This window comes from Engraulis encrasicolus, chromosome 21 (assembly GCF_034702125.1).
Source record: "Engraulis encrasicolus isolate BLACKSEA-1 chromosome 21, IST_EnEncr_1.0, whole genome shotgun sequence".
NCBI lineage: Eukaryota > Metazoa > Chordata > Actinopteri > Clupeiformes > Engraulidae > Engraulis > Engraulis encrasicolus.
In genome coordinates, this window is record NC_085877.1 from 27,225,502 (window position 1) to 27,244,674 (window position 19,173).

The window sequence follows — 19,173 nt, forward strand, 5'->3', positions numbered from 1 at the left end:
AGTACAGACCATATTTGTGCTACTGCAGAAGTTTGGTGTCATGACATGTTATTTTTGTGGGGAAAGTTTGGAGACGGTGCCCAGTATCCATATGCGCTTGAGTCAAGCTAACCGGAATAAACATCGAATAACACGGCAACTCTGTTGATGTAAGCCTGCGGCAGAAAACACTTCGGGTGTAAAGGTGGATGGGAGTCACGGTTCAAATGGCATTAGGGTGATTCTACTCCGAACCATCGCTTTAAAGAGTAAGAACATGTTTTTGGTTAATGTTTGTTCTCTTTTACATTTTAAAGACTTCATGAAACATCACAACTACACATTCAAAGTACTTAGAACATTTTTATTATTAGGAGTATATTTGACATTCAGTGTCCCCTCCCCACCCAAAATAAGTCAGTACTCTAGAAGCTCTGTTTGATTCTTTCATATTCACAACTTAAAATGACGCTGTCGAGTAGAGTATTATCATTATTACGAAAGGATGTTATTGAGAACAATAACAGGGAATAAATTACAATGGATATTTTACTGGCTGGAAAATAACTGGAGAGAGCAACTGTGCTGACAAACCACTTAATTCCTTAATTTGTGCTTGTTATGACTTACTGACAGTGCTTCGTTGCTCAACCTCTGGCAGGGTCATGTTCAATACATTTGTTCATATGAAGTCTTGATATAAACATTAAAAATTATATCCGAGTGTAATTTCTAGGTATATTTCCCCTCATACAAGCAGTAACATTTGTAACATTTGTTAGCCATCCTTATCCCTCAACTTCATATTCATATTCATACTCCATATTCATGAACATTTACCATCACCGTCATTAACTTCAGGCCTTCCCTGTTGCTTTTTAGGGTCTATCCTACACATTTATGTGGTATGTCCATTTATGTATGTTAGCTAATCAGGGCATCTACACAGATCACAGCCTTATTACACATCGAGTGGCATGTCCTCATACCAGAAACTTGAATTGAGACCTTTCATGTCCTCCAAGAGTGACAAATGCCCTCAGGGCTGGACTGGGGGAGAAATAGGGCCTATGCACTTCTGGCTTAAAGGGGCCCCTCATAATTAAAAGCGCAGACTTGCCCGCTGTGCCAGATGGCCAGTCCAGCCCTGAATGCCCTTGTTTGAAGTAGCAAGCCAAAGAATTGTACAGCCAATGAATTGTTTCTGATGATGTACAAAGAAGACTCATGTTATTCGGTGAACCTCTCCTTAACACATTTTTTGAAACGGACTGAAAAAGCTTTACACACAGTGAGCTGAAACAAATGAACCACAAAGTATTGTATGATTAAGAGCAACAACAAACCCCTGTGAACATCCCAAGGAGAAAGCTCTTAAGGAGTTCAGCAGAAGTCATCATCCCAACATGTAAACAGATGTATAATAAATTTGCATAATGCAGCTTTAAATATTTTATGTATACACATATTACAGTGCTTTAACATTGAAACCAAGCGACTTGATGTGATCTAACGTAGCTAAGGTCAGTTGATCAAATGGTGTACAATGTAATTGAGGAGTCCACAAGAAAATCACACAAAAATGTGGAAGCGGAAAATATTTTAAAAGTAAAATTTCCGTTTTGATACAAGTCCTTCTATAAAATACATCTATCTTAAGACCATCGTCAATTGTTTGCAGTTTCAATTCAATTACACAATTTCATGAGGGAGTAACTTCAGAAACATGATTTTGTACGATGCCCATTTTTCTTCTGGACTTCTTACATTTTCCCTTCAGTGTCTTTTTTTTTTTTTTTGATTATAAGTCATTATAACCAAAGTTGAGGGTACACAATTGTATTGATGGTCAGTAAGTCATGATTTAGAAACACAAATGCAGTTCACAAAGGCACCCCAAAAAGTCTGTTGTCCTACAAAAATATCGATTTTTACTTTTTTTTTTTCCTTTTCTTATTTTTATTACACAAAAGCACCATCATAAGAGGCTGACGGTCGGAATTCAGTATGAATTCAAAGATCTTAGAGAATTACCAAGATCGTCTGGTAAGGCACTTACAAAAAAAGAGAAAATCTGCAGGCAAAAAAGGGCATCTCATCTTGGGGGTACTGTAAGTGGCAGTATCCCACTGGGCAAAAACATAATTCTCACTGGTCTTCCTGCCTGCCTTTTATCAGTTCCTGGTCAGTTTTGTCACTTTCTGGGCTACGTTTCCCAAAAACTCTGAAGTATTACTGAAGCCTAAGTAGTGTATTAGGCAAAGTAGGCCTAAAAGGCAATATATTAGAAGAAATAGATCTCACACATCAATGATCTTCACAAGTTTATACATACAGTATAGAGTATTTTACCTCGCACATGAACTTTGCACAAGAATTTTATTTGCATGTGCAATGCGAAGGTAGGGCTATTGAATTATTGTATGTATTTGCTTTAGGTGATGTGCTGTACTGCCTTGGTGGCACCTCATACATTAGTATTACATAGGCACTACTAATATCATATTAGTAATGTGTTTTTGGGAAACGCAGCCCTGGTCAAGAAACTGGCACCGCCACAAAGCACACCACACATTGGAAGTGGTGGTCTAATTGTAGCTTTGTCTGGTAGCACTGTCTGTGCTAGACTAGTCAAGTGCCATTTCTTTGGTAAAAATGTTGGTGTACGTCAGAAGTTCTCTTAGCAAGGCCATGAATTTGACAGTTCTGTACAACAAAGGCAAAGCACAATATCCACGCAAACATGGAGAAAGCTATATTTAAAGCTGTCATAATGTCCGTTTTATAGGTGAAATAATGATGCGGCTGGATGGGATAGGCTCTAGTCAAAATTGTCATGATGAGTTACATATAATGCATATGACACCACAGTCACAGAAAAGGGTGCTCCAGGGTCAAAGACGTCCAACATGAAATTGTCCTTCAGTGCTAACGGATACTTTTGCTTACTGTAAATGCAAAAAAAAAAAGTTTTTTTAAAATTATGTTTTGGCTTGGCTTTCATGCATTCACTTTTTAAAAACTTGAAAATCATGTTTTTCACAGTTACAGTAAGCAAAAGTATCCATTAGCACTGAATGACAATTTCATGTTGGACATCTTTGACCCTCCATCTTCAAAATATTTTACTAAAAAAACTGCTCTGTGTGCATAGATAAATATTATTTTCCCCCTACCCATGCTAGATTATTATTATATATATATATATTTTATTTTTTACAAAAGGTCACTAGTTGGTAGGACACGGTAACGTGCACAGAACGGTGGCACAGCCCTTCCTAACCCGGCCCACCCCTCCCATCTCACCCACTCATCTTCTGGTCTCCGCACAAGTCTTCAATACCATTTTCAGGCCAACACAGAACTGTGCCGGTTTCCAACCGGATCCAAATAAAACTGCTCTTATGTAAGTCTACTACCTGATTCATCCGGGTAACACATGGGTCGCACATACGGGTCGTTCACTACCAAGTGAGCTCTTTGGTTGCCAGTGTGTTACTGCGGCAAGAACCAAATCGGGGTGCCTTTCGACAGAATCATTGCTAACCTAAGTTAGCAACTTGCTTGGTTGCAATGCACTTTCCCACTGGCAACCTACTAAGTTGCTAAATGCTTAGCAACGATGCTTTCGATGAAATGGGGTCCATGATAATCCGGGTCACGTGTTGAAATAAACAACGCTGTGTAACTGCTGCGGCGACTGGCAAGTGACACCGGCACCGTTGTGGCCATGAGCCTGAAAACAGAATTTAAGTCGGATTGGTAGACAGGAACCCTGGAAAGATGGACATGATGCGTTCCTCGTCCGTGGAGTCCATCATGTCCAGGTCCAGATTGACGGCCGCATGGGATCCCATGGGGCTGCTGGTGCCAGCGGAGTAGTCATTACTGTGCAGGAGCATGGCGAGACTCTCCGGGTAGTCCATTAGGGTGGCGCTAGGGGCACCGGAAGATGGCGCATTAGAGATGCCGATACCACCGTTTCCCATGTGGTGACCGATGGCGCTCTCCACCTGGCTGGCGAGGTTGACCATCGTCGTGCCTCCACCACCACCATCGCCACAGGGCATGGTGGAGGGCATGTGGCAACTGGAGGCCTGTTGCGCCCCGGCGACGCCAACCCCGACGATGCCAGCGGGGTGCTGGGAGGCCTCGGCCAGCAGGCTCTGAAAGTCCTCGATGTTGATGCTGTCCAGGCCCGACCTCTCTTCCGAGAAGCTGGGGAACTCCAGCTCCTCCCCCAGCTCCAGCTCCTCCTCCACCTTGAACTGGGAGCTCTGGACTACAGAGGTGACGCCAAACGATGACGACGATGGGTCCTGGTTCACCCCGCCGAGCATGCCCTGGTTGGAGGAGAAGGCGCCGAAAGCAAGGCCGGGAAGGTCGGCCATGTTGACGGTGGGGTAGTCCGTGTGGGACGCGGCCGGCGCTAATGAGGAGGCACTTGCAGCAGCTGTGGCTGAAGAGGTGGAGGTGTAGGTGGAGGGGGCAGCAGCGGCCGACGCCTGGACACCAGAGCTGGGGAAGAGGTTCACCAACGTGGCCTTGGGCTGGTTGTCCAGGGTCAGGCTGTTCAGGAACTTCCAGGTTTCGTTGGTGGTTGCAGAGGTGGAGACGGAGGCTGTTGCAACGGAGACAGAGGGGCAGGATTCTGGCTTGGGCTGCGTGAAGAGCTGGCCTGGCACTGGGCCGAAGAAGGTCGGGGGCCTCAAAGCTGCTGTTGCTGCTGCTGGGGGCGCTAAAAATAGATAGGAGAACGGATGAAAAAAGATGGGCAGGATGACGGATAAAAAAGAATAGGCAATAAAAGAGAGGAGCGAAGGAATATATATGTATAGGAATATCTATATATGCCATGACACTTACTCAAGTCAAGTCAATGTTATTTGTAAAGCACTTTAAAATACAACAGAGGCGAGCTGGACAAGTGGGCTGAAGCTTTTAATCCAAAGCGACTTATATAGTTATTACAAGGTATTGGGTGCAGCTCCTGGATCAATGTGGGGTCCAAAGCCATGCTCAAGGGCACGTGAGCCATGGATGAAGACATTGGTAAGGGTGGGATTTGAACCGGCAACCCTCCGATCTAAATGCCAAGTCCCAAACCCCTGCACCATGGCTCCCCAATAACAAGGAGTCATCGGTAAAACCAGAGAAGGTGAGACGGCAAAGACTAAAATCTTTAGTAATAAGTAACAACTTGACCATTGCCATTCTGCTAACAACAAACGTATAACGGGGGCCATGTAAACGCATTAACAGGTAGGTATGCCACTTACCAGCCAAGGGAGCGGTGGGTACTGGAGGTCTGGTCACAGCCGCAGCCGCAGCCATTGGTCGCCGGGCAGTGTGGAAGGGCCTTCTTTCTACTTCAAATTTTAATAGAAATGGAGACGAGAAAAAAAATGTTAATTATATGCACTGTAGACGGACAAGTTATTATATTATATGACAATAACAAGAAGAGCTCTTTTTCAAAACACAACACATCCATTTTCAAAAATATTCAAACATTTCGTATTTATATTGTCTATACTTGCCTTGACTAAATGCATGTCTGCCATTACAGATTGGATGAACAGTAACTTCCTAAAATTAAACGAAGATAAAACTGAAGTGTTGCTCATTGGGCCTAAGAAAAAACGTGCAAAACTCCACTCAAGCCTAGGTGACCTAAGCATACACATTAAAGATAAGGTTACTAGCCTAGGTGTGGTCATAGACTCGGATTTGAGCTTTGAGCCTCACATCAACAAGATAACAAAATCTGCTTTTTTCCATCTTAGAAATGTCAACAAAGTGCGCGGCTTGGCCCCCCGACAAGACGCTGAGAAACTTATTCATGCCTTTGTCACCAGTAGGATAGACTACTGCAATGCTCTTTTCTCTGGTCTCCCAAAAAAATTAATTGACAAATTGCAACTCATTCAAAATTCTGCGGCAAGAATCCTAACAAGAACCAGAATGAGAGAGCACATCTCTCCTGTCTTGGCAGACCTGCACTGGTTACCTGTCTCATACAGAATCGACTTTAAGATTCTGCTCACAGTATTTAAAGCATTAAATGGACTTGCCCCTAGCTATATCTCAGACATGCTCTCTTTTTATGCCCCTGCTCGAGCTCTCAGGTCCACTGATGCCAAGCTGCTAAGGACCCCCACCCCCCCGCAGAAGAAGATCGGCGACACCGCGTTTGCCTGCTATGCGCCCAAGAGATGGAACACCCTCCCCATCGAGATCCGATCAGCCACCTCCGTCGACTCCTTTAAGAAGCAGCTGAAGACCCACCTCTTCATCCTTGCCAACTCCTAGCTGCCAAGACGTCATAGTGTCCCAGCCGCCGCAGCGCCCTTACTACTCGCAATCCAGCCCTGGCAGGGGGCTCCCCTAGGTGGCCGCTGGTCTCTGCCTGAGGTTTCTTCCTGACTACAGGGGGTCTTTTTTTCTCAGACCTCACTGAGCTCCCTCACAAACTATGAATCAAGCGAAAGGGAGTTTTTCCTCACCCCTGATGCCACCAGGGGCCGCACCTGAGCGCCCAATCTCTGTGTGACTATCTATGACTTATGATAGGCCCAGCCACTATGGACCTTACACATCTAAGAATCCTGGTCCTAACCTACGTTGACCTTATGACTCTACATTCTCTGTCTATCTCTTCTTCCTCTGCCTTCCTGCTTTTTCTGCCTCTCCTCTATACCTCTCCATTTAAATCTATCTCTCCTCTCCTTTTAAATCTATCTCTAACAATGTTTTTTCCCATTTGTTAAGCACTTTGAGTTACATGCCTTGTATGACACAGTGCTATACAAATACAATTATTATTATTATTATATTATTATACTGTGTTTTAATCCTGGAATTTGATATGGAAATATTCGATAACATTAACACAGTTCCAATTTTCCTGTTATAGTTAATAAGTAAAAAAAATATACTTAAGAAAATTGCATTTAAATGGCTTTCATAGGAAAAGAGCTTTTTATAAATAACAATATTACTTACCAATAATTAATAATAAATATCAATGTAACAACTTTACTCTGTTTACTTGTTTCTCTTATAAAGTGCAGTCTTACCTGGCATCATTTGAGCACTCAGTTTGCGGAACATTGCCTCTGTCCGTTTCCTCTTCTCACGCAGTCCAAACTCATCTGTTGGCAGGAGAGAGAGAGAGAGAGAGAGAGAGAGAGAGAGAGAGAGAGAGAGAGAGAGAGAGAGAGAGAGAGAGAGGGACCAGTTCCAAACTTTCAAACTTTGATATGATGCTGTGTTGTGATGACTTGTGTTTTGTTTATGCGGGTGAGATGAGAGAGGGGGGGATGAGAGCGAGAGGGAAGGATGAAAGACAGAGTCATGGTGTACTCTTGAACTGATGAGTCAGATGAAACTTGTACAATGTGTGTTTGTTGGTGTGTTTTTTGTTTGTTTTACATGTGTTTGTTTTACCAAAGACAACATGAGCAACACATGCATCAGATGAGTTTGGCAAGAGGAAAAAAAAGCTCGGTAACACTTTATTTTAGGGATACATCTATTACCACTAATACATACAATGTTAATGCCTGCATAAGTAACTTGTAAGGCATGTACTAAGGAAATGATAAGGCCTACTGGGTCCTTACTAAGGTTAATTTGGTAATAAATTCCTTATTGTGCATGAACAAGACATTTGCGAATACATGCCTGACAAATGTTTGATTTTGCTTTGTACATGCCTTACAAGTTACTTATACAGGAACATTGTATGTATTAGTGCTAATAGATGTATCCCTAAAATAAAGTGTTACCAAAAGCTCTTACTTAATTGAATTGTTGATCAACTATTGTTGATGAGCTAAGTGTATGCTTATAAATTAGTATAAAAACAATGGTCATACAAATAGCACTGAATCCACTTAATTAGAAACGTGAAACATACCATTGAGGAGCACAAAGTCATTGAGCACTTCAGATAACTGTCAATGTTTCTATGTCCATAGAAAATATTGTTCTTTTTTCTAATCTGGATCCCGTTTCCCGAAAGCATCGTTGCTAACCAGTTAGCAACTTACTAGGTTTCCAATGGGCAATTGCATTGCAACCAAGCTGCTGACTTGGATAAGTTGCTGACTTAGATAGCAACGATGTTGTCGAGAAATGCACCGCAGATTTCATTTGGCGCAATATGAGACAACTTGCTAAGACACTTCTAATCAAAATTTCAACTGTAGCCGTCCTTCTTTACTCGCACCAGAGAATGACACTAAATGTGCGTTCGAGTGAAAATAGTATTATTACTGCACATCTGAGTGTGGCGAAACACGGTAGGTAATTATTACCTGACAATTTACAGACATGGCACATTCGCACAGGAGGACTAAGAACCCTCCGGAATTACTACAAATTCCCAGAGGTTCACAGGTGGTTAACCCGTGTGAATCGGGCTATAGACAACAAAACAACATGACAAACTACACTACACAACAGTATAGACTACAATCAAAAACAACAAAATAACCACACGCAATGAAATAAGCCATACAGCGGGATGAAAACTACTATGTACTGTTACAGACGATTAAAAAGACACATTCGTCCGTCTGTATATGAGCGCCTCTCTCCCTCTTTCTCTCTCTCTCTCTATCTCTATCTCTCTCTCGCACACACACAAACACACACACTAACCTGAGATGGGCAGGTACTGGAAGTCCATTGGCTCGCTGACCTCCCGGTCGGAGGGCCGACGCAACTGCATCTTGACGAGGATGGGCTCGGACAGGTCGGTGTTGCAGTAGGCCGGTGTCCGAAACACGATGGCCACCTGCCGGTGCACGTCGGCCTGGGAGAAGGAGCCCTTGCCCTCCCACGAGTCGCGGAAGAAACGCACTTCGATGTCCTCTGTGGAATAGAATAACACAACACGCTCCGTTGCTAACTGTGTCTATTCTCATCTCTTTCTTGTGTAATAAATACAGACACACACCAAGGACATTCAACAAAAGCAATTCCTTGCCCTTCCATGAGTCGCGTAAGAAATACACCTCGATGTCGAAAACATTTCACAAAACTCATTCACTTCATGCAGCATGAACGAATATTTCATTTCATGCCTAACAGGAGTCACGGAAGAAGTGTACCTCGATCTCCACGGTTGAATAAAATAACACAACAGGCTTAATTGCTAAATGCATTAATTCTCCACACTTTTCCGTATACACACGGACACACGCCAAGGACCTTCCAAAAGAAGGAGCCCTTGCCCTCCCACAGGTTACAGAAAAAACACCTCAATGTCCTCTGTTGAATGTGAAAAAAACACACACGCACCAACTGCCAACGAGAAGGCCTTGATCGATATGGAGTCTATGCCCAAGTTAGCTTAGCATGCAGGGGAAGGCTATGGTGTTGAATGTATGGCGAGGGCGGTGAAACTGAACTGACCTTTCTGCACTTTGTCGCAGAGCAGGTAGATTTCGTCACCCCCACCGCAACTTCCACAGTTCTTGTTGACACGACATATCTTCAGCTCCGCTGTATTAGGGGCTCCTGAGAGAGAGAGAGAGAGAGAGAGAGAGACAAAACTGTTAAGGAGTGTTAAACTAGTGTTTATATTATTCTATTGAGTTTACAGAGTGTTTATACTATTCTATTGATTCGTGGAAATGTTAAAGCGATGGTTCGGAGTAGAATCACCCTAATGCCATTTGAACCGTGACACCCATCCACCTTTACACCCGAAGTGTTTTCTGCCGCAGGCTTACATCAACAGAGTTGCCGTGTTATTCGATGTTTATTCCGGTTAGCTTGACTCAAGCGCATGGATACTGGGCACCGTCTCCAAACTTTCCCCACAAAAATAACATGTCATGACACCAAACTTCTGCAGTAGCACAAATATGGTCTGTACTCACGAAACGAAGCATTTGGAAGTTTGGAAATAGTCCAGGAGTTTATTATTATCAACACAAGCCGAATAGCTTCTCTGCTGCTAAAGCTGCGCCAACGTTACTTCCGTCATCTAAGACAAGCATGTAAGAGTCCTCAACGAAGCTCATAATATGCACAATGAAAAGTGAATTCAGCATCAGTATTGATAACGAAAATCCTTGTCTAATTGATAGTAGGTAAGATTTGAAATATCTTTTAAGTATTGCCTTGAAAATATAAGCCTTAATCACAATTCAGTGAAAACTTTTTTAACACTCTCGTCTGGAAGTTTGTTGAAGACTTTTACGGGCTTGTCTCATATTGCTAGAATTGAGCACATTCAGCATATAAATTAAAGTTTACAAATACAATTTACTATAATCATTATCATCATCAAGATAAACACCATCACCACCACCGACACGGCGGGAAAACTGTGCAAATCTCGTCACGTGCCAAAAGTGCAAAAAAACGCTTTACTGTTGTGTCAAAAGGCTTCGCACCAACACGCCGAATGCACTAGCGTGCAATACATACGCTAAAACATGATGACAGCCTCCCTCCACAGAAAAACATTAAGTGTTAATTCAACTCCAAATACTACTACTACTGTAGAAGATTTTTTGAGTATTTTTTGGGCCTCTGGCTTGAGGGAGTGCAGGTACTTGCTGATATTGTTTATTATTATTATCATTATTATTATTAATAATATTATTATTAATAATAATAATAATAATAATAATAATAATAATAATATTCTTGTGTTTGTTGTTGTTATTATTGTCTCATCAGCAGCAGTTCTCACTGTTGTCGTAGATTGGCTGGGACACCACTGGCTTGAGGGGGTGCAGGTCCCCACTGTTATTATTGTTTATTATTATTGTTATTGTTATAATCTCTTTAGTAGCGGTTCTCACTGTTGTCGTAGATGGGCTGGGACACCACTGGCTTGAGGGGGTGCGGGTCTCCGCTGGCGAGGGTGATGGTGACCTGGAAGCAGAGTCTCACGGCGTTCAGGTCGTAGTCTTCCTCCCACACCTTCCCCTCCGGAACTAGGGAGCAGAAAATATGAAAGATATTTCTGTAAGTACTTCTGTCTATTAAAGTGTAATGTGCGCAAGTGTAGTGTGCTAAATGTAATACAATGTTATGCTGCGTGAAAAATGTGCAATAGTATATACTGGGGATGCATTTCTCTCTTCTGACTCTGTGTCAATGGCAGACTATTTTCAATGGTCTGACTTCCATTCATCCACTATAAGAATATCCAAAACAGAAGATAAAATAGAATAGAGAAAAGAACAGGATAGAATAAAGGAAAACAGAGCAAAATAAAACAGGACTGAATGCCTTCTTATTGTTACATGCACACCGGATGTAAGAAGATAAGCGAGTAAACAGGAAGCAGGGTGCACAGTTCACTGGGTCAGACAGAGCGAAGCCCATAATAACTGCAGCAGTACGTATGTGAATGATGAAGAGCAATAGGGCTCAACAGCACCCTCTAGGCACACTGGAAGTTATTGCACAGGAAACAGTCAAGGGTGCGCCACTGCTGAACCTATTGCTCTCTGTGTGCGTTCCAATATGCAACCTTGCGTCCTCCACTTGTGCTTGTGGCCTCGTACCAGGAAGTAATATGTCATGATGATATAACTGACAACAGCGTTATATTTCAATATCTCGCAAAAGCTCAATTGTAAATTCATTTTCTCATTTGCAAAGCCCATAATATGGATGGTGGATGGTGGATGGTGAATGAAAAACAGTCTACCAAAAGTTGTTGCGGCTGAGCTGGGAAACTTTATTGTTTTCTCCACGGAGGCGGGGCCAGGAGGCGCGGTGAGACCACAAGCACAAGTGGAGGACGCAAGGTCGCATATTGAAATGCACCCTCTGTCTGTCCCTCTTGAGGCATGGGAAACCTCTGGCTGACGTGGAAAACCAGGGCATAATAAACTAACTGAATAAGTGCAACCCTAGTTTTACAGCTCAGATCTTACCACTCATCAACAAAGTGGCTTTGTGGATTGCTACTGTAAAAAAAAAGGCGGATGTAAAATGTGTTCGATTTAATGACTTGAGAGTTTATTTGGCAGACATTCCTTTCCTCTGCCTTAGGCAGTGAAGGATAATTATTATCAATCAAAACACTGCTCTTTTTTATTTTTCCAATGTCTTCCCACACATTTTACAACTCCCTCTTTATCTCTTGTGCACCAAACACAGTGTCCATTGTCTAAGTATTGCACAATCAGTGTCATCAGTTTAATTATCTCTGGATTAGTGGCAAGCCCAAGATTAGCGGGAAACACTCACACAGGACTGCACTCGTAACTTTATACACTGCAATCCTCAGCATTAACTTACCATATATTTGTCTTAGATAACTGGTACGTACTTCACGGAAAAAGATTTCGTAAATCTACCCCATACCCTTGTAGAAGTATGCTTCCATAGGTGTGCACAGATAGGGACGAGGTGGTACTAAAGCACCTGCCCCTTTGCCTTGTTGGACAAAAAGTGCCCTTGTTACAGTTATTTTTTCCCCACAATCTATTGTGGTCTTTGTTGGCTTGATAATATAGCCTATATAGGTATAGCCAAGCAAGGCAGATAGTAGTTCCAAATGCCCCCAGCACCTGCCCCCCAAAATGTGCGTGCACACCAGTGGTAGTGTCCAATATTTCTTACGTTAAAACTACGGCTAGTTTTTTTGGTCTCACCTCTGTGAGTCATTCAAACCTGACAACATCAAGTTTTTCCTATGAAATACATAGTGTAGACCTTTTTTCTCTCACCAAATTTAAAATCAGGTACAGTGTCTGAGTACTATCTGTCCTATCAATCCAAGAGTACCACTCTCTCTCACCTCCTCTTGGACTAATATTGTGGTTTCACCACGTAAACAAATATTCACAGATCAGCAAGGAGTGATGTTTGTACCAACAAAACTGATTTCTGGTTTTCACCTTACCGCTTTGCAAAATAATTTAGACATTTAAGCATAGAGAACACTCTGAGACCAAATACATGGTCTAGAAGATTTGAAATAGACTCTCTTAGTGCTGAATTGACACTGAATTGTTTTCTGTGTAGTCAAAACAGCACTTGGCAAAGACTGCAAGAAGACCGAGAGCGGCAACACACCCCACACCACATGCATAACAGTACACACACACACACACACACACACACACACACACACACACACACACACACACACACACACACACACACACACACACACACACACACACACACACACACACACACACACACACACACAGACACCGCCACAACAGAAGCAGCAGAGCCTGTTTGCTGGGTGTGGCTTGCGTAGACCGATATAAGCTTTCCTGTAAGTCCGGCTTTACAGTGTGTGTGTGTGTGTGTGTGTGTATGAGAGAGAGCGCATGAGAGGGAGAGTGTTTAACTTTGTGTGTATTAGTCAAAATGAGAAAACTGTGCACCGTTACATGTGTGTGTGTGTGTGTGTGTGTGTGTGTGCACGTTTGTGAGAGACAGAGCACAAAAAAAGAAAAAGAAAAAGAAAAAAAGTGTGTGAGAACCTGATACAGGACAATGGGCTGGCACAAAGCTAAAGTAGGCCACACGGAAAAAGCAATCACGCTGACCACAATAAAAAAAAAGACTCGCGGCTCCACCTGCAATTCCAGTAAACGGTTCTTTCTTCTTTTTTAAGCAACTAATCCTCTCTTTGTTAAGTAACGCAATTATATATTTGTACATTGCAGAGGAAGTAGGAAAAAAAGTTTGACAGGTAGGGCTATAGTGGATGAAGTCACTGCAAAAGATAAACGTATCGACTCATTTCCCCCCACAAGATAAACATCTTGGAATTGTTAAGTGCGGCCATGCCATCCCAGGTAATGTCATCGACGTAATCATTAATGTAGTATTTACAGTGTAATACAAAATTACTGTTTCGTAAAGGTGTATGGAACGAAGGAACGGATTTAACAACCTTTTTATGAGGGTTGTCTTATAGGTTTGGAACATTTTGAGCCATCCGGAACCACACACACGCCTGCACGCACACATGCAAGAACACACACACACACATGCTGCACACGCACGCACGCACGCACGCCCACACGCACGCACGCGCACACACGCACACATACACAGACATACAGGCTGGCACTACTCACTGTTGAAAGGGTTGTTTTGCGTCTGTAGTCGGCAACTGACGGCTTCTGCCACGTCCTTCTTCTTCACGCACTGAATGCCCAGATTCTGGAAACTGAACACAACAGCACAACAGTACATTACACTACATGACATAACCAGTTAGTTGACGCGTTTATCCCAAGCAACTCACAGTGGCTTACAGGGCATTGGTTACAGTCCCTGGAGCAATGTGGGGTTCATACCGTGAACAGTTCATACCCAGTGACATTCACTTCATAGGAAATAAATACATTTCTTTCCTGGTAAGGCTGGGCACATGCTTGCTATAGGATACAGATACATATACACGAGTATCCATGGCGAACACGTTGCCATGCAAATTTCATGACAATTTTGTGTGCGGTAGAGTACCAGTCAAAATATGCAGACACGTGTGTACGGTGCAATACTGACAACACTGAGAGGGGTGATCTTCCAAACGTCCATGGTGAGTTTGCAGTAACATTCATAAAATAATGAAAAAAGAAGACATGTCTGAGGAAGGGCCAGGGTGGCCCGAAACGTCACAAGATTAAAATGAAGTAAATGGGAGCATCGGTGTTGTGGTTCTTTTTTCATTATTCTATGAACTTTACGTCTTTTGAACCTGCACCCGAAAGCATCTGGATGTGCGTGAGATTGGACTTTGATGAGTTTGCAGTAACAACCACAAAAAGTCAAACCATGAAGAGAAACATTAATGAGAGCCCCGTTGGCTACCTGACCCCTAGATGATACGTCCAGTATTGTGCAAAGTGCTTTGGTCGTCCTGAAGCAAGCATGTGCACTCAGTCGTGATTGCATGTTTTAGGCACACTGAAAGCATGTCCCTGGCCTAAGAATCGACACAATTAGCAAAGCAAACATGCTGAAAATGGGCAAACAATTTGGGAAGGTTAGACAGGTCTAAATATTTTAGTTGTAGGCAACTGGACGAAAACCTCTTTTTGGAACTGGTAGCCTTGCACTTGGAGCAAATCTTTGGACTAAGACGAGCCGAAATGAATGAGAATCGTCACCGGCACGAAGTTTAAAAACCTGCTCATGAACCACTATTATAAGCTTGATGTTACTAACGTCTGTTAATGAAAACTCTAATGTAGTTGTATAATAATACCATTAGCACCAAACAGCTAAAAAGAAGAATCTGAGAAATTATTTCCAGAGTGAGTACCACAACACACCACCAGGGGGTGGTATTATCCCCTTCCTGAGAGTCTTATCAAAAATGGGTGTCTTTTCCGGTTGCTTGTCTGTGAACTAACAGCTCATACGATTTATAGCCCACGAGGAAACAACAGTAACTCCCACAGGATTGAGTGACGGCCAACTTTTAATCTTTTTTTGTATTAAGATATCTTTTGCTATCTGAGGGGATATAGGCAAGTCCATACAAACAGACAAACTGGCATCATTCCAGGAAGTCTCAACTCTGTGTGTGCTTGTATTGTGAGAAACTCCCACCCCCTCACTACACCCACATGCATTCACAACTGCTGCCCACAAACAAAAACACATGCAAGCGTGAGCACACACACACACACACACACACACACACACACACACACACACACACACACACACACACACACACACACACACACACACACACACACACACACTCAGTTTACCACCGCCCACTCACTACACCCACACACACAAGAAGGGCCGCCAGACTCTACAGGCCCAGGGGTGAATTAGAGAAGACTGTGAATAAGCAAACACACCCACCCACCCACACATAGTCTCTGTCTCTCACTCACACAGGCAAACATGCACTCCCACATGCACACATGCGTACAAGTCAAGTCAAGTAGGTTTTATTGTCAATTTCTTTACATGCACTGGTCATAAAAGAATTTGAAATTACATTTCTTGCTTTCCCATACAGACATAGACTAATCTAGGTAAGGACATAGACAGTATAGACATAGACAGTACTTGGACTTAAGACAGTATGGACATAGACAGTGCTCATACAGACATTTAAAGTGCAAGACTGGACAACAGAAGACTTGTAGAGGACATACATTAAGAGGTATTTGTTGTGCTTTTGTGCTTTTCCTAAAAAAAAAGTCCTTTATAGCGTTCTGACATGGTAATGGTAGCATTTTGAAGAAAATAAATATTAAAAAAGGTCTGTCAAGTACACCAGCAGCAGTGTGTGTGTGTGTGTGTGTGTGTGTGTGTGTGTGTGTGTGTGTGTGTGTGTGTGTGTGTGTGTATGTGTGTGTATGTGTTTAGTGCAGGTAGAAGGTGCGGTGTGCGTCTTGTGTGTGTGTTCGTGTGTCTGTGTGTGTGTGTGTGTGTGTGTGTGTGTGTGTGTGTGTGTGTGTCAGTGTGTGTATGTTTGGGTTTAGTGCAGAAAGTGCAGTGTGCTTGTGTGTGTGTGTTTGTGTGTGTGTGTGTGTGTGTGTGTGTGTGTGTGTGTGTGTGTGTGTGTGTGTGTGTGTGTGTGTGTGTGTGTGTGTGTGTGTGTGTGTGTGTGCATGTTTTGAGTTAGTGCAGGTTGAAAGTTCAGTCACAAGTATAGTAGTGCAGGTGGAATGTTCAGTCGCAGATATGGTGGTGGGGGATGGGGGGGGGGGTTGTCAGTGGCCTTGCTGGCTAGAGGCTGACAGTCGAGGGAGAGTGGGTTGAGTGTTCAGCATCTTGATCGCTTGGTGCATTGTGCTGCTCGCCAGCCTGGTGGTACGGGAACGGAGGCGCCTGTACCTCTTTCCAGAGGGCAGGAGGCTGAACAGTTTGTGTGCAGGGTGGCTTGTGTCTTTGATGATCATCAGTGCTTTCCGGGTGAGGCGTGTGGTGTAAATGTCCTGCAGGGAGGGGAGTGGTACTCCAATGATCTTCTTCGCTGTGTTCACAACACGCTGGAGTGTCTTCCTGTTTTTCTCCGTGCAGCTTCCTCCCCACACTGTGATGCAGTTGGACACGACGCTCTCTATGGTTCCTCTGTAGAATGTTGTCATGATGGAGGGTGTAGCACTTGCCTTCTTTAGTTTGCGCAGGAAGTAGAGACGCTGATGGGCCTTCTTCGCCAGTGATGTAGTGTTGGTGGTCCAAGAGAGGTCGTCGCTGATGTGCACTCCAAGGAACTTGGTGCTGCTCACTCTCTCCACAGCATCGCCGTCGATGGTCAGTGGTGGCAGTTGTTTTTGGACCCTTTGGAAGTTGACAACAATCTCCTTGGTCTTGTTGACATTCAGCAGGAGGTTGTTGTCTTTGTACGCACACACAAACAGACTATGTATCCCATTCCCTCCAACCTGATCTTAATATTAACCTCAAAGCCCTACCAGGACATTAATCAACGTCTAGCCATTGAGTATCTTCTTTACCAAATGTTTTCTTAAAAGCAGCCATACTCTCCACTTCAGGCACCAGGCTTAATGTCTCTCAGCCTTGAACAAGCCATCAGTGGTCAGTGGGGCACATGTAAAACAAAGGCTAATGTAACGGATGCTAACTAGCAGAGTTCGCCGTAAGGTAAAGTAAACCTTCCTCCCGAAGCCTCATGCTGTATCGGTAGCGCTGAGCTATCGGTCTAGATCTTCAGCTCAGCAGTATCGTGCTGTGCCTCCAATGCCTGAACTGGAGTGTTAACTGGTAGATCGCAAGTTCGAGCCCCAAGTGGCGAACTACTAGCACAGCATGGCCTCAGTTCCACTAGCCTATCCTAAAGGGCTAAACTCCGCTTGAAATTAGGACATATTTGTAACATGGGAAAGTGGTTAAGGAACAGCATGAAATGAGCAATCAAATCAAATCAAATCAAATCAAATCAAATCAAATCAAATACCATGGCAACAGTAAAACATCATCGTCAGGATACACCTGACAGTCTGTAAATGAAAACAAACTTGCTCTCTGGCAGCCACAGACAGTCTTGTCTCTCATGAATGGATTTTTCCATCTGCAACGCCCATTGGCATTTCTTCAGGACGTGGATGCATTCCTGTTGTTTTGAACAGTGTCTGGAAAATCACCTCCTGCTCACGCACGCACGCACGCACGCACGGACACTGTGCACACGTATAGCCTGCAGGTCAGCCCAAACATAGACACACAGCAAAACACAGACACACCCAAACACACACTCTCTCTCTCTCACACACACGCACACGCACCACGTCACCCACCTGTGCACGCGTCGTTCCTGCAGGTCCGCTTCATAGTAACCGTGCTTGCAGTCTTTACCCACCAGCTCATGGGGGTGTGGCTTGTAGGGCTGGGTCTTGGTCACCAGGGAGATCCGTACCCTGATTGGGCCACTGTAGTTGTGCACCTGCGATGGGGAGGGGCAACATCAATCAGTGCTGACTAGCAGAGATGTGGACTTGTGACTTGTGACTTGGACTGACTTGTGACTTGAGTCACAAATGACTTGACTTGAGACTTGACTTGCCAATATTAGGAATGACTTGTGACTTGACTCGACTTGTACGCTATTGACTCGAGACTTGACTTGACAGTTTTAGCTTGCAATGACTTGCAATAGCATTATATATTATATTTTTGCATTTGTGTATGAAAAAAATGTATGAAAGAAAGAAAAACTAAACAATTTACCCTTAAACAGTACCAGTAGGCCTATTATTTTTGTTTAGAACCCCCTTATGAAAAGCGTCCATGCTTTTACTGTAAACATTGTTTTACTGTAGTAACCATGGTCTCTCTAACTACTCTCCAACCATCGATAGTATCACTATGGCTTATCCATGTTTTTTTCAGTAACCATGAAAACCATGGTTCTTGACTAACCATGGATCATGGTTATTCATGGTTTTCATGCTTTTTGTCAACATGGTTTGTGTCTATGGTTTAACCATAGTCACAAACCATGCTCAAAAACATGGTAAATTGTGGGTTGCATGGTCTCCCCCCCCCCCCCCCCCCCCCCACCCCCCCCCCCCAAAAAAAACAACATAAAAACTTGCTTGCAGCCGTGTTATAATGGTTAGGAAGTTACACATCACAGAGATGCAGGTTGGAAACCCACCCTTAGGCCTACCTCTCCCTACACCTCCATCCATGACTGAAGTGGCCTTGAGCATGGTACCTAACCCCATATTGCTCCAAAGACTGTCACCT

At 43.5% G+C, this 19,173-nt stretch overlaps 1 protein-coding gene across 1 annotated transcript in view; it reads right to left on the reverse strand.

Moving 5' to 3' along the window:
- Positions 1–2,938: 2,938 nt before the first annotated feature.
- The window catches only part of rela (v-rel avian reticuloendotheliosis viral oncogene homolog A), a 26,305-nt gene continuing 10,070 nt past the window's right edge, over positions 2,939–19,173 (reverse strand). The window contains exons 4-11 of the mRNA XM_063186489.1: positions 18,222–18,367; positions 14,064–14,155; positions 10,806–10,940; positions 9,403–9,507; positions 8,647–8,859; positions 7,059–7,133; positions 5,259–5,348; positions 2,939–4,717 (exon numbers count right to left, since the gene is read on the reverse strand). Coding sequence (XP_063042559.1) covers positions 3,729–4,717; positions 5,259–5,348; positions 7,059–7,133; positions 8,647–8,859; positions 9,403–9,507; positions 10,806–10,940; positions 14,064–14,155; positions 18,222–18,367 — 1,845 coding nt within the window. The 3' untranslated portion in view covers positions 2,939–3,728. The remainder of the gene's footprint in view (positions 4,718–5,258; positions 5,349–7,058; positions 7,134–8,646; positions 8,860–9,402; positions 9,508–10,805; positions 10,941–14,063; positions 14,156–18,221; positions 18,368–19,173) is intronic.